Here is a 15,252-nt window from a genome sequence, read left to right as displayed (position 1 = left end):
AATCATGCATTTTAGAACAGATTAACCAAACTTCATTGACTTTAAAAACATTCTTACGTTGATAACTTTGGATTTATTTTTCAGGGTGAAGATCGTATCAAATGATGAGTCAGTGATCGAAGCCAATATTCTGATTCCTATGGAGGATGAATGGGCAAGATTATACTTCTTGGCTCCATTTACTACCTACTGCTCAGTAGTCATCTCTGTAAATCTGCAATTTCTACCAAAATGTGTGATCATGGATCTGACAGGATTTTGCTTTAACTTTCAACACTTAGAAAATTTACAAACATTCAGACCTGTTCTGGCTGGTATTGCCACCCATGGCATTTAACATGTTGCAATTCTTGAAAACACAAGAGTAGAGAAAAATGGGTGAAGATTGTATTTTTGCACCTTAACCCCACATTGCTTTATGGGTTAATTTATATTCCTTCCATGTAATTCATGTAATTGTATGTGTTTGTGTGTTTAGTTGTCACTTCCTTTCCTGTTTTTGATTGCCCTACAAAGAGAAACCAAATGGGCTGATTACTGACTGTAAGTTCTCAGCCTCTATGGACCTAATCTTATTTCTTTATATTTACTTGAGTAATGTTTCTTTTCTGCATGAACCATGATTTCTCCTGTGAGCCATTCCAGCATAAGCTGTGAATATGTATTAACGAATATATACATTTCTATTTTTATAATCCATAATGATATGCCTGTTTTGAATAATGTACATGTTAACAAAGTCCATCAGGAAAGCCCTCAAGACAGCCTCTATTTAAAAGTTTTGTTGCTGTCTTCTCAAACTATATTCATAAAAGTTTGCTGGGGCCTAATCCATACTTGGAGAATAATTAGTCAAATTTTATTTTTAAGCAAGAAGTCACGTTTTAGGCATTTCAGCAGCATCCGTCTTCTTGACAACCCAGAGTATGTATGTATGTATGTGTTTCTATTGTATGTCTATACATGTATGTGGGGAGGGCAGGAGTGAATGTGCACACACATTTCCTTGTGTACTCAACTAATTTGGAGAATTTTTCTAAAGAAAATAGGATGAAACTAGCTGCTGAGATGGAGTTTCTGCCTTAAGAGATCTGGAACGAAGTGAGGGACAAAGTGCCACTAGATCTAACAGCTGTAGCTGTAAGCAGCACACTTAGTTTCTTCCCTGATGTGAGTTTCCTTGTGAATTGCTCTGACCTAGAAAGAAACACACTGTGGGTGTGCGTGTGGTTCAGCCCTGGCGATGCCTCCATCCTGGAGTGAAGCCCTGGAGCTAGAGTTGTGTACAACACTGCCCCTAGTGGGCCTGGCAGGAGGTGCGGAGGGCAGAGTGGTTCTTTCCATTCCCATCACAGCTGCGTTGACTTTCTTCCTGACTACCAGCTGGAGTGATGCTTGAGAAATCAAGCTCATAATATGATATGTTCACATAGGCCTAGGGATCTTTCGATTTCCCTTCTGAGACGCTTTGCCACTCTCTTCCCTTTTCTATAGTTAAATCAGGAGTTGTGTTCTCGGTTGCTGCTAAATTATAATTGTTCTTTGTTCTAATGAAGCAAATATTTGGCTTCCAAACAAAATACGTTTCCTTATAAAATGGCAGTTTAAGAGGAGGTGTCATCGTCTAGAATGTCTGTGAGGTGGAACATGTGATGGACCACATAGTTTCAGATTTACAAGGTACTTTCCCCCCTTCTTTTTAGGCCGTGCATTTGAATAAAGTGCCTCCCCTTAGCCTGAGTTCCTAAAGATCTCTTAGGTGGCGAACTCCGATCTCGAGTCTAGTCCTGTGTGACTACTGATATACCACTAGCCCAGCCTGTTGGGTGTCTCTGTGTTTTGGAGGACTGGGGATTTAAGAGTATTTAATGTCTTTTTAGGATCACAAATATAAATAGATTAAAGATTGTTGATATTCAGGCCTTCAGAATTTAAGTGTTTTAAATATAGTGTTCAGATTATGATGGGTATGTTTTTGCCATCTGGTCTACTCAAATGTATATTTTTATTTTGCAAAACAACCCAAGCCTTCTCTGTGTTGCTTATTCAGTACCTTTTGAATTCCCCAGCAGAGTTGGTTTTCAAAGCAAACATTCCGCAATGAAATGTGGCTCGTCAATGGAGTGTCTCCATTGTGCTAGAAGTATTTCTTCTCTGGCTGTAATTTCACATTACAGGCTTATTTACGCCCCGCCCTCCTAGTATCTTTACAAGAGCAGTGACTTTGTCCTCAAGTAGAGGATGTGTAATTTTGGGTGAAAGTAAATTACAGTTTATTTGAGTTTATTCCTAAACCTATCTATTTGGTACTTTGGAGTAGATCACACCAAGAGACAGTTCCTTGGTCTTAAAAAGGAATGTTTTGATTGCTTTGGGTATTGTGCTGGCTGTTCGCTTTGGCCACTTGAAGCATGTTAATAAATGCCACTGATTAAAACAGCTGGAGCATTTCTTTTCCCATTCCAGTTAAGGAGCAGCATACTGAAGTCCTGGCATCTCTCACCTGTATGGCAACAAGCAGGCTGAGAGGACAGAGGGTGAGAGAATCAGTGAGTCAGTCCCCCTGGGTTGGTGCTGTTCTCCTTGCTCTCTGAGTAAACACAGCAATGTTTTCTTTTTCTTTTTTCCCCCCAAAGAAAGAATGGTAAGGGGAAAAATATATTTGTGTATTTAGACCAGTCGTATTCTGTCATTAATTTAGCATAGACCTGCCATATATTAGAGCAACTGAATATAATATGGAGTAAGTTTGACCAGGTCAAGTTTTAGGATATAGTTGAAGTTCTTAAAAATTTTTTTCTATTTTATCTAAATCTTCCTATTGTATGTAAATCAGAATCTATCTTACTGCAGCAAATTCATATCACTGTTTACCAGCTAATTGACAGTATTTATCAGCATCACCATTTAGTGTTTTGTTTTATCATCTTTGAATTATGATAGACTTGATTTGGCTCATTACAAAAAGTATAGGTTTAAACTGGACTTACCTTTAGTTAAAATAAAGGCAAAGAAATTTAAAACCATAAATGCTATATTTCACAAGAAATCAGTTGCATATTATCAGTTACATAGTTACTTTTAAAAGAGAAGAAAATTGCTATTAAACCACGTCGTATTTGGGGGCATTGAAGGAACTTTTCTTTCTCTGAAGAGCATTGTACTATTATATTTTTATGAAAAATAAAATATCTTCACCAGAGATATCTCAGATTGTCTGTTTCACAGTACTGAAATGTGTCTGTATAAGCACAAGTAGTAAAAAGAGTATGAAATTTAGGCAGAAGACCTCGCCTTGGATCCGTTTCTGGAGTTACCTTGCTTTATTTAATCTCCCAGCCTGTTTCCTCATCTATAAAAAAAGGGCGAGGATAACTTTCACAGAGTAATTGGGAGGCTGGATAGTCTGGAGTTATGAGAAACTGCTTCTGACGTAGTAAAGAACTAAATTAAATTTAAAATATTTGCATATGCCTGGGTTTGACTATTATTAGGATTTAAGTCACTAAAGATAAATATATTTATTTAATGAGCTGGAATCTGAATATGTAGTGTTGTAGGTATCACATTCCTGAAGTCTTTTTAGCTATATCATTAGTCTATCCCTGGAATGGTATAGTTGGAGGCTCTTTTTAGCAATAATAGCTTGTTTTTAATTAGGCTAATTTTAAGAGCAATTAATGTTCCAACTGGCAATAATCCTATAATCTGCATAAAGCAGGTTTTCCGGCTGCTGGGTAACTTGGTTCTCTTTTTCTCTTATTCCATCCATTTTACTTAACTACAGGGTAGTCATGAATCAGAGCCAGGACTGTCATGTAAGGTTGTGCTAATTGTGCATTGCACAAAGGCACCCAATTGAGGAGGTGAATGGGCCTAAAATCTAGCTCACATTCCCCTCAACAAGCCATGTGTGGAGGAAGGGGCACCTGCCATCGCTCACCAGGGCACCATGTGGTGCAGGTCTGCCCAGAGAGGTGCCTTTTTCTAACTTGCCCAAAGAGAGTACCTTTCTTAATTCCTCCACCCAGAGGGTGCCTTTTTTTAAATGTGCAAAACAATAGTGTGCCACAGCTGGCTTATTGCTGGCTTCCCAGAGGAAAGTCAATTGCGTGCCTCTCGTCCCAACTCCACGCTGAGTGACATCAGGTTGGTAGCTTTTAATTGGCAAAGATGGAAGTATTTTATTTACACTGTAGAAATCAATAAATGCTACAAATCAGGAATTTCTCCCCCCGCCCCCCCCCCCCAGCCCCAAGAGTTGGTTTCCAGTCACTGAAGAAGGCCCTAGTATAGGCTAGAATGGCACTGACCAGCACAGGCACATTTGAGGCCCAAAAAAGTACATGATTGGAGCACACATGGAGCTGGATGGACTCTCTTTGTAAGTCTGAGGGCAGCTTGGAGCTGTCCATCTCAAATTCAGATTACTTCACAAGACAGATGATGATAGTTGTGACGCAGAAACTGTTATGGGTTGCAGAGAAATACCCAGCCCAGCTCTAGAAAATGACTAGGAGGTAAATGAGCTGAATTCTTAAAGCAAGCCCTGGGGTCTTGGAGGGCCGGCTCTGTGGCTGAGTGGTTAAGTTCGTGCGCTCCGCTGCGGCGGCCCAGGGTTCGGATCCTGGGCATGGACATGGCACCGCTCGTCAGGCCATGTTGAGGCGGCATCCCACATCCCACAACTAGAAGGACGTGCAACTAAGATATACAGCTGTGTAGAGGGGGTTTTTGGGGAGATAAAGCAGAAAAAAAAAAAAAAAGATTGGCAGCAGTTGTTAGCCCAGGTGCCAATCTTTGAAGAAAAAAAAAAAGGAAGATTGGCAACAGTTGTTAGCCCAGGTGCCAATCAAAAAAAAAGCAAGCCCTGGGGTCAGAGTGGACACACATAATTCACCTATTGTGTGATGACACAATGCTGCAAACACTCCTGGGCTGCGGGTTGGGCTGGATTTGGACAGTGAGCTCTGACTTACGGGTCATTTTGACTTGGCAGTAAGATAATATTTGAGCAGGAGAAATTTCCTGTGATCCAGCAGAACCCAATCCAATCCTGCCATGCCTCAGCGCCCCCTTCCTAAGAAGGAAGTGATTTCTGACAAGCACTTCACAGCCCCAAACCCAACACGGAAACAAGTCAGCAGGCTGGAAATGACAACTCTGTGCCTACACCAGGTAGGCCTGGATAGCCCAGAACCAAACAGGCCAAAATGTCACCCCAAACCCACCCTGAGTTTTGGATCTTACAACTTCAAGGAACGAAGCATGCCTGCCAACACCACAAGAAAAGAAGATAGAGGGTCTATGGCAAAAAATAAATAGTAATGACCCTCAAACCTCAGGCCGGAACAGTCCTGGGCCCCAGCTGCCACATATAGAGAAGAAAGAGAGCACTGAAAAAGGAAGGAAGAAAGCTCAAAAAAGATGACCAAGCCTCCTCCCAGAAGGAGGAATTCACGTAGGGGTCAAATTCAAAATGAAAGCTGTCAGTGCCTCCTTCCATGTGGAAGTAGCCCCACCTTTTTACCACTCCAGACCGAAATAGGCCCATGAGCCTTTTCCATGAGGCAGAGTAAGAACTCCACCTAGCAACAGCCAATAAGATGTCTTTAAAAGTGAACTATACTAGCATCACTCTTCTTCCCAGAGTCGGGCAGAGTGAAGAGGGCCAGAAGTGGTGGAGAGAAGGGAGTCTTGAGTACAAATCAGAAGCACACAAACTGGTGTAAGAAATAAACCACAACACATCGGGGCTCAGGAGATGCTGACTCATTTAGATGATAAAGGGGTACTGAGCCAGACATACCTGAAGTATGAAATAGGAGAAGGCCGTTTCAAATACAAAGGACTCATCACAGAGTTCCTTTAAATTCTCTCTCCTTTAGTGAAATTTAATGTTTTATAGGTCATTAACCACATCATTATGTACCTGGGGGTGACAGAAAAACAGCAAGCTGAAATGTGCTCCTTCATTTCTTATCAAATACGTCAAGTGAAAATACAGTATCTCTACAAGTGTAATTCATCCCAATGGCATTTCAAGTGACCACGGCTTTTTAGGAACATTTTTGTTGAGTAAAAAGAAATAGGAATTATGTGCTAGGAGATGTTTAACAACTGACTCTTGGTTGGGGGAGGCCTGATTTGTATTTGCCAAATTCTGGGGTGGAAATGTTCCCACCATGAGTGATTTCAAGCTACTGTGTTGTCAAGCAGCAACCAAAATTTTGAAAAATTTAGAAATTGGCTCTTGCAAGCGTGTGTGAGCCGACTTCACAGCACTGATCACTTACCTAGTATGAGAATGGGCTATCAGGAGGCCTTCGGGTGCAAATAAAGAGGACCCGACTCGAACTGGCGTGAACGATAAAGACGTGTACTATCTCACGTACTGAGAGGGAAAGCTACATTGGCTTGACAATGTCATTAAAGATCCGGGATATTTCCTTCCTTCTGCTCTCCCATCCTCAGCAGCTGGCTGTCACCTGCGGCTTATCCTCTCATGGTTGTAAGGTGACTGCCACAGCTCCAGGCGTCACTCTGAGGAGAGGGGATGGCTGGTAGGAAGTCAACCAACAAGCTCTATCGCAACAAATGGAAGCCGTTAACCATGCATGGAATAAACCAAGAGATCATCTGTCCACAAATGACTGAGCTTTGGGAGAGCTCCCTAAATTCCAATGAAGGTGACGTTGGTAGAATCTCAAGAAAGCAAACCTGAATGTTATATAATTTATTAAGCAAACCAATTATACCCTCTTTGGAGAATATATGACTAGATAGAGGATGATCAGAGCATAGAAAATGGAAGCCCAAAGGGTCAGACAGTGGCAGAATTTATTCAGCATTCTTCAGGAGAAAGAGAATATGAACAGGGTGAACAAAAACCTAGCTGTCAGAGAGGTTCATGCCAATCTGGGGCCGGGATGGTTTGTTAGGTCTTTCCATGGCTTGCATGAAATATATTTCAAAATACTTTAGTACTTTTTATAAACTTTCTAAAGTTTATATGGAGACATAGACTTGTAAGAGTAGCCAGACAAATTCCGTAAAAGAAAAATAAGATGGAAGCATGAAGTACCCTACCAGATCTTAAAACATTGTACAACGACAGTAATTGGTTGGGAGTAATTAAAGGATTTGGGTACTAGTCCATGAATAGGTGGATCCATGAAACAAACGAGAGGCCACAGATTGTTGTGAACACACTCAGGAATTTAATGCATGATATATATTTTTTTAAAGATTGGCACCTGAGCTAACATCTGTTGCCGATCTTCTTTTATTATTTTTTTCTTCTTCTTCTCCCCAAAGTCCCCCAGTACGTTGTGGTATGTTCTAGTTGTGAGTGCCTCTGGTTGTGCTATGTGGGACGCCACCTCAGCATGGCCTGATGAGCGGTGCCGTGTCCACACCCAGGATCTGAACTGGTGAAACCCTGGGCCGCTGAAGCAGAGCGTGCGAACTTAACCACTCGGCCACCGGCCAGCCTCTAATGTATGATTACGGTTGCATTTTAAACGAGTGGAGAAAAAAAATGTATTACTTTTAAATGCAGTGGGACAATTGGCTAGCCTTATAGAAAAGATAAGCTCTATCTTCCATTTTTAATAAAATACTTCTTTCCTTTGACAAAATAAATTCTAGGCGACCAAAGATTTAAACATTCTACAAAGGAACTGTAAAATATTAAAACATGGGAAGTAAAAAAAAAAAAAATCAGAGTTGGGAGGGGATTTTAGGCAAAACCCACAAGATTGATAAATTTGAGTACACAGAATAACAATGTCTGTTCAGAAAAAAAATACAATAAGCTTAAAAAGACAAATGATAAAATTCAAAAATATCTGTTTCCCAATGACAGACAAAGGGCTAATTTTCTTAAAAAGAGCATCGTGGTTTCCAGGAGAAAGTGATTGGTTTAGGGAGGGGAACACGACCTATTCAGAGTCGAGGAGACTCAATTCTGCTACTTTTGTGAGCTCTCTGGGAAGTGAATTTGCTCTCTTCTGCTGGACTGGAAATATGAAAAGCTAGCTATTAAATCAGGGCTAGGCGTACTGCTCCCATTTGTTCCCACGAAAGGAAAGCCAGTGCAAGGGGAGAGAACCATCTCTCTCATTACGTTGTTTGAGGCTCAAATCCAGTTATGCCTGAAGCTCTGACCCGAGATTCTTAGTTATGGGAGCCAGTTCGTTCCTTTTTTGCTTAAGCCAATTTGAGTCTGTCACTTAAGATACAACGTGACCTAATATAAAAGTCACTACTAAAACAGGCAAAAGACACGAAAAAAGAATTGTTCTCAAACATGAAAAAAACTATTCAGCCTCACTCATAAGTAAAGAAATGTATATGAAAACATTAAGATACCTTACATCTATCTGGTGAAGATCAAGTTAATCAGGTTGAATTGCTAGGTAAGGGGAAACAGTTATGCGCTTATGCTGTTGGTTAGAGCATGAATCCAGCTGCCATGCTGGAGGTGCAACATTTTGGAAGGCAAATTTGAATAACATCTATCAAAATTAAAATGCACATAACACTTTGCCCCTGCAACTCCACTTTCATAGATCTAGCCATAAGATATATTAGCCCATGTGTGCAAAGATATATGTATAGGATGTTTTTTGTAGCATTATCTGTAAGAGCAGAAGACTGGAAACAAATGGCCACTAATAAGGGACTGATTAAATTATGGTACACCCATATAATGGAACATTATGCACTCATTAAAAAGAATATCCTAACATAGAATGATCCTTAAGATATATCAAGTCAACAAAGCAAAGCACCAAATAGTTTGTATAATATGTTCTTCATTGTATTTTTTAAAGGCTGTAGCACATATATATTCCTGTGTATGCTTTTATATATGTAGATTATTTCTGGATTTATAAGGATTTATTTTTTTAAGAAACTAAATAACCTTTACTTCTAGATAGGGGTACTAGGAGACAAGAAGCTTAATATAGGAGAGAGATCTACTTTCACCAAATACCATTTTGTTGTCATGGTAGACAGCTTCTGAAATGGTCCCCTGCCTTGTGTAATCCCCTTCCCTGGAGTATGGGCAGGACTTGTAGCTTGCTTCTGACCACTAGAATGCAGTACAGTAATAGTGATGGACTGTCACTTCTCTGATGAAGTTACATAAGACAGTGACTTCTGGGGCCAGCCCCATGGCGCAGCGGTTAAGTTCGCACGTTCTACTTCTTGGCAGCCCGGGGTTTGCCGGTTCGGATCCCGGGTGTGGACATGGCACCGCTTGGCAAGCCATGCTGTGGTAGGCGTCCCACGTATAAAGTAGAGGAAGATGGGCACAGATTTGAGCTCAGGGCCAGTCTTCCTCAGCGAAAAGAGGAGGATTGGCAGCAGAGGTTAGCTCAGGGCCAATCTTCCTCAAAAAAATAAATAAATAAAAATTTTAAAAAATAAAAAAAGATAGTGACTTCTCTCTTGCTAGCAGATTCTCTCCCTTGATGGCTTTTTGAAGCAAACCGCCATACTGGAGAGGCCTATGTGGCAAGGAGCTCTAGGTGGCCTCCAGCCAACAGCCAGCAAGGAACTGGGACCCTCAGTATAACAGCCCTTGATGAATTGAATTTTGACAAGAACCACATGAGCTCAGAAGTGGATCCTAACTCAGGTGAACCTTCAGATGAGACCCCAGGCCTGGCTGACACCTTGACTGCGGCCTTGTGAATTAAAGGACCCACTTAAAACTGTGTCCAGATTCCCTACCCACAGAAATTAGGAGATTAAAAAATGTGTGTTGTTTTAAGCTGCCAAATTTTGGGGTAATTTGTTATGAAACAATAGATAACTAATATGCTTGTTTCATTTTTTTCCTTAAATATAGATTTCATATTCAATTTATAAAAATAAATTAGTTTAAAATATCTTTCAAAATAACACCAACGAAAGCAATAATGACCCACATTTCTTTTTTTCAGATTCCATATTCACCAAGCAACTTTCAGATTAATCCTCCCGGTTCCCAATTATTCCGATGCTACTAAGATTGTGCCCTGAATAAGTCATCTAAGCATTCTGGTCATTGGCAAGGAATATGCCTCCTTGTACATCAATATGTGGGCCCTCAGGTTAACATGTGTCAATCTCCTATGAGGTTGACCAGGTTGAGGAGAGGCAGCTGTTGTCTAGCTGACCAGCTCTGCACAGCTGAGGCCAGTTGGGGATCATCGCAGTATGATCATTAGCAGTTCCCTGGGGCCGGACGATGAACGCCTGTCCATCCATCCTGGGGCAAGCTTAGCTGCCCAGGGGCAGGGCCTCCTTTCACCTTCCACAAGCCCTAACAGCTTATAGACACCAAAAAAACTGACACAGGGGCTCTTACAGAGCTCTACCTAGTCTAATAAATTAAACTGAGTTTAATGTGTGGCCTTCTTTTGTTGAGGGTTTCTTCAAACCACAAAACCAATAATCCTCTTAAATATAAGCAGTATTTTTCCCCTTTGTCCTCCAAACAGTATACTCATATGTCTTTTCTTAAAAAAAAAAAAAAAAAGAAAAAGAAGCCATAAAGCATTCTACTGGTTTAAGTTCTTCATCAAAATAAACTTCAAAGTTCCTGACAGTAGTTGTGTTCATAAGTTTGGGTCTTTGTCTGGCTTTTCGTTGTGTTTCTTTCCCCTTCCACTCTAATTACCAAGGAGCTTTTTTTTTTTAACACTTTGACTTCAGTTTCACTTGATTTCACTTAGATTTGTTTCCGGGTTAATATAATTCACTTATGGTTTAACTGAAAATATACAATTGTTTCATGTTTTTAGCTACATAGTTGCCTACAATTAACGACGGCCAAATTAAATCCCATTTCATTGACTTTTCATATTCTACTAATATGAGTAGTTGAATCAACAGTTGAAGCCGATTTTCCCTCATCAGTTCTCTCTATTGTACAAGTGGAAACGCCAGTGGAAGAGTGCTGGTAAAATCTACCTTCTCAAGCATTTTGTGTACCCTCATTTTAGACCATTCCTTCTTAAGAAATATTTCAAGGGGGTGAAATTCCCTTTGGGGCTCTTCCACCAACCTCCCTTCCGTTCATGTTCCTGCTCCCCACTGTTCCTTCCACCTCGAGTCTGTAGAATCCTAGCCGAAATAAGAAACTAAAGCAGAAACACAACGCCACAATTTAAGTAGTATTAATGAGCTGTTTCTACTAGAGTTAGCACATGGCAATAGGTGCTAAGTAACTCAAAAGATGCAAACATTCATTGGATTAGCGATGACTAAATTGGTAAAATAATAACAATAGATAACCTTTATTGAGGGCTTCCCATGTGTTCTGTAATGCACTGAATGATTTACGTGGATTTCAGCTCCCTTTGCTACTGCAACAAACCTATAAGGTGGTTAGTCTTGAGTGTCACTTCAGCTAAGCTACAGTACCCAGTTATGTCATCAAACACTGATTTAGGGATTGCTGTCAAGGTGTTTTGTAGATGTGGTTAACATCTGCAATCAGTTGACTTTAAGGAGATTACCCTTGATAATATGGGTGGGCCTTATCCAATCAGGTAAAGGCCGTAAGAGTAAAAATGAGGCTTCCCCAGGGAAGAAAAAATTCTGCCTCAAGCCTGCAGCATCAAATCCTGTCTGCTAGCCTGCCCTGCAGAACCGCAACACCGACTCCCTGAGTTTCCAGCCTGCTGGCCTGCCCTACAGATTGCAAGCTTGCCAGCCCCTCAGTCACATGGGCCAATTCCTTAAAATATTATCATCTATCTAACTATCTAACTATCTCTGTTCTATTGGTTCCATTTCTCTATGGAACCCTCAGACAGGTGGACGCTGCTATTTTCCCCATTTTAAAAATGGAGAAGCTGGGGTTTGAGAATAATTTGCTGGATTAACAGGTGGTAAGCAGAACCTGAACTTCGACACACAAGATGACTCCACAACCCCTGAAAGCAACCATCAAATTATCTGTAACTAAGGAAAACTTTGTTGGCTAGACTTATTACTGGAGTTTTGTGCCTAATTTTTACTAATTTGTAAAAGGTCATTCAAGAACAATGCATTTGCCTGGAGAATCAGACAGCCCAGAAGTTTAAATGACTCTCAACTGACGAACAGAGTGTAAAGCCATTCTTCTCAGCTCTGTGCTGCCCGTCCTCTCCCCCACTCATGTCTTCACATCTACTGTTTCACTGTCCGGGTATCTGTGCCGTGGTCTCCTCCAGCACATTCAGGGGCCCGCGAGCAGAATATAGTCTTCCTAAAGAGACCGTTCTTTTGAACATATAGCAGGGAAGCAGAATAGAGACGATTCATTCCAAATTCAAAATTCCCTTAAAGGAGGTTTAGTCTCCTCCATCTAGCTGTTGTGGGCAAACAGCTGGAACTGCTTTAGGACTGTCCGCCTGCTGACAGCCAGATGATGTTCTCGAGCTTCCAGACCTCCTCCATAATCCTGAAACCAGATACACAGGCACTGTCTCTGCAGAGCCCAGCTCTTGTTGGGGGTCACTTTCCTGCAGAACTAAAATCACACATCCTTCAAATTACAGGTGAACCCTAACTGTATAACTCAGGGATGATGGAGACTTCTTAAAGCAATACTTTTAAAGAGGCTTCTTCTGAGAAAGAATACAGAGCTTTTGAACCAAAGCGTTCAGTTGAGCAAAAAGTTCAGAATGGCCCAGATCACAGGGGCTCATAAAATTAGAGAGGGTCTAATGAGACGGGCCTAAAATAAGTTTAACTGCCTACTTCCCAGGAGCATAGGAACATTTGATTTTAGGAGAAGTCTAGAATACACTGCTATGAAAAGTCCATGAATTCTCAGAGTCAAATGATAAAAGGAGCAGAAAAGAAAGACAGAGGCCCCAGTAGGTGTGGGTGGCACTACTGCCAGTTGGTGGTCTGATGGGGTTTTTTGAAAATGATACCATTTGTAAAATGGGTTTAAAATAATATTTTGACTAGAGATTTCACGTCTGTAAAGGGTATTAATTATTTTGGAATTTCCTCCAGTGTTTTGAGGCTTTGTGTTTTGAACGCACCAATTGATTAGCTAATCTACAGCTGCTTCTGGGTGCTCAGCAATTTTCCCTGTCCTGTTGCTATGAGACAAGGACTTCTCTGAACCCGCCAGTGTGACAGGCATTGTGAAGAGGCAGCAAGCTCGGCCTGTTAGCCACAGTGCCATCAAGCGGTCATTCTGCAAAACAGTTAGACAAAGAAGGTTTGTGTCTCCAGCCTTCTCTAATTACAGTGCTCCAAGCTTGTCTCTGTTCCAGATGAATTGGCAGGTTAACTGAATAGTGGGGAATTGTTCATTCTCTTCATAGTCTTCTGCACACAGTGAGGACTTTTTCCTTCCAATAAATAAATCATGCCACGGCAAGCAGGATGGCGAAGTTAAAAGAATGTTGGACTGGTTGGCAGAAGGCATTTTAGTTTACCTCTGCTTGACCTCTCCTGGTCTTAATTTCCTCTTCTAAACAATGAGGGGCTTGGGCCAGTTCTCCCAATGTCCCTTCTGTTGTAAACGCCTCTAATTCTTTGCTTCTTTTACGTGTGGTTCTTACAGAGGAGCCTGACCTGGAAGCTGATCCTGGTCAAATAGCTCCAAGAGATTTTGGTGATGTTGCTTCAGTGCGTTTGAGCAGGTGGCAGCGAGGCTGGAGAGGTGAAGGGAAAGGCTGTGCCCACCAGGAGAGGCAACATCGCCTGATCTGGCAAATGAATCCTCCCACTTGCTTGGTGGAGGTCCACTTGGTAGAACTGTCCTTCCTGAGAGAGAACTCCGGCCCAGGGAATCAGCTCCAAGCATCTTGGGTCAACCTGTGATGGAAGGTCCACAGGGAAGGGCGTCCGAGCAGGAGGTGCTTATTGACATTCAGCGGCAGGCTGGTTGGACTAATGCTTTCCCTGAAGATTAGAAGAAAGGGAGGAATTGAATTCCCCCTCACAGGATGTGTCCCTGTCCCTTCCTCTGCCAGGCTGTGGGAACCTGGAGCCAGGGAGGAGAATTGCCTCTACTCTGAACCCTGCCTCCCCCTGTCACTTTCTTGAACTCCTGTTTGGAGGCTACGTGAATCCAGACTCGTGGTGCACATCTTCGTGTACCTGGTGAGGAGACTGGAGTAATCCTCTTATTCTCTCCCATAGCCTGCCTCCCTGTGACTTAACTCTGGTTCTCGACAGGTAAATGTGAGTTACAGTGAATGTTCTTCTCATATTGCTGACTCTTATGCAAATCTCTATCAATCTGTGCATTATATCCAGTTTTCTCCAATTTCAAGATCAAGCAAGACAACAGCAATCCTGAATATTAAAATAAACTAAACAAAAATACAGTGAATTATCAACATACTGAGAGAATATAGGTGAATTATCATAGGTCAGGAGAGGATAAAATGAAATAGAGCAGGTAAAATCACAGAATCACTGGAATTATTATCTGCAGCTCTTGACTAGGGTGTGAAAATGTATACCAGTCTTGTCTGTGAGCCTTTTATTGTTTAAATAAGAACATTTTAAAAATGTGCTGGTCCTAGATTTGAAATAATGAAGACCTCACAACCAGACGAGAAAACCTGAGTCATCGGAGGCAAAGAAGAGTGGGCTTGAAGAGGGTATCAGGATGTATCCTGGAGAGACACAAGGGGGAGGAGGCGCCAGCTGGAGAGGCCTCCTGTCTGAGTGTCTAGGAGAAAGAAGGTGTTCCTTGCCCTTGCTATCCTAGTGCATAGGGGTAGGGCCAGGCAGCCAGAGGTCTCTGCCTGAACTGCAGAGCACAGAGAAATGCCATCTGCCATTTCTCCTTTTGGCATTTTCTGGCTTGCCTAGCAAGAGACCTTGCTCATTTGCTTGAGTTTAACTCAAAGAAGGGAAGTAAACATCCTACGCACAGCCTAGATGGAACACAGATGTAAGAAAAACATCACACTGACTTCAAATTTTTCAAGGCATCATCAGCTGCTTAGGTTAAGGGAGAATGAAAATGAGAGAGAGAGAGACAAAGAGAGAGAGAGAGAGAGAGAAATTAGGCAACTCTATAAGCTTTCTTTCGCTAAGAATCCTGATTAAAACTCAGTCACAGAAGACTGCCCAGCAAGTTCCAGTATATTCCAATATATGGAGTACTTTCCACAGGACAGTGGTTACTTGGAACAAGGTAATGTAAAAGCATGTACAATGTTAACACTTCCTAAATGTTGCTTAGGAGGAGAAATACATGTCTCTGAAACGTGTGACACAGGGATTTCATTT

At 41.5% G+C, this 15,252-nt stretch overlaps 1 protein-coding gene across 2 annotated transcripts in view; it reads left to right on the top strand.

The window, feature by feature from the left end:
- CREBL2 (cAMP responsive element binding protein like 2) overlaps positions 1–3,204 on the top strand; it is a 29,495-nt gene extending 26,291 nt beyond the window's left edge. For both annotated transcript variants that reach the window (XM_046684087.1, XM_046684096.1), the window contains one exon: positions 85–3,204. In XM_046684087.1, coding sequence (XP_046540043.1) covers positions 85–89 — 5 coding nt within the window. In that variant the 3' untranslated portion in view covers positions 90–3,204. The remainder of the gene's footprint in view (positions 1–84) is intronic.
- Positions 3,205–15,252: the final 12,048 nt, after the last annotated feature.

Source organism: Equus quagga, chromosome 1 (assembly GCF_021613505.1).
Source record: "Equus quagga isolate Etosha38 chromosome 1, UCLA_HA_Equagga_1.0, whole genome shotgun sequence".
Classification (NCBI taxonomy): domain Eukaryota; kingdom Metazoa; phylum Chordata; class Mammalia; order Perissodactyla; family Equidae; genus Equus; species Equus quagga.
The sequence above is the reverse complement of the archived record's forward strand: the minus strand, read 5'-3'. Positions and strand labels throughout refer to the sequence as shown.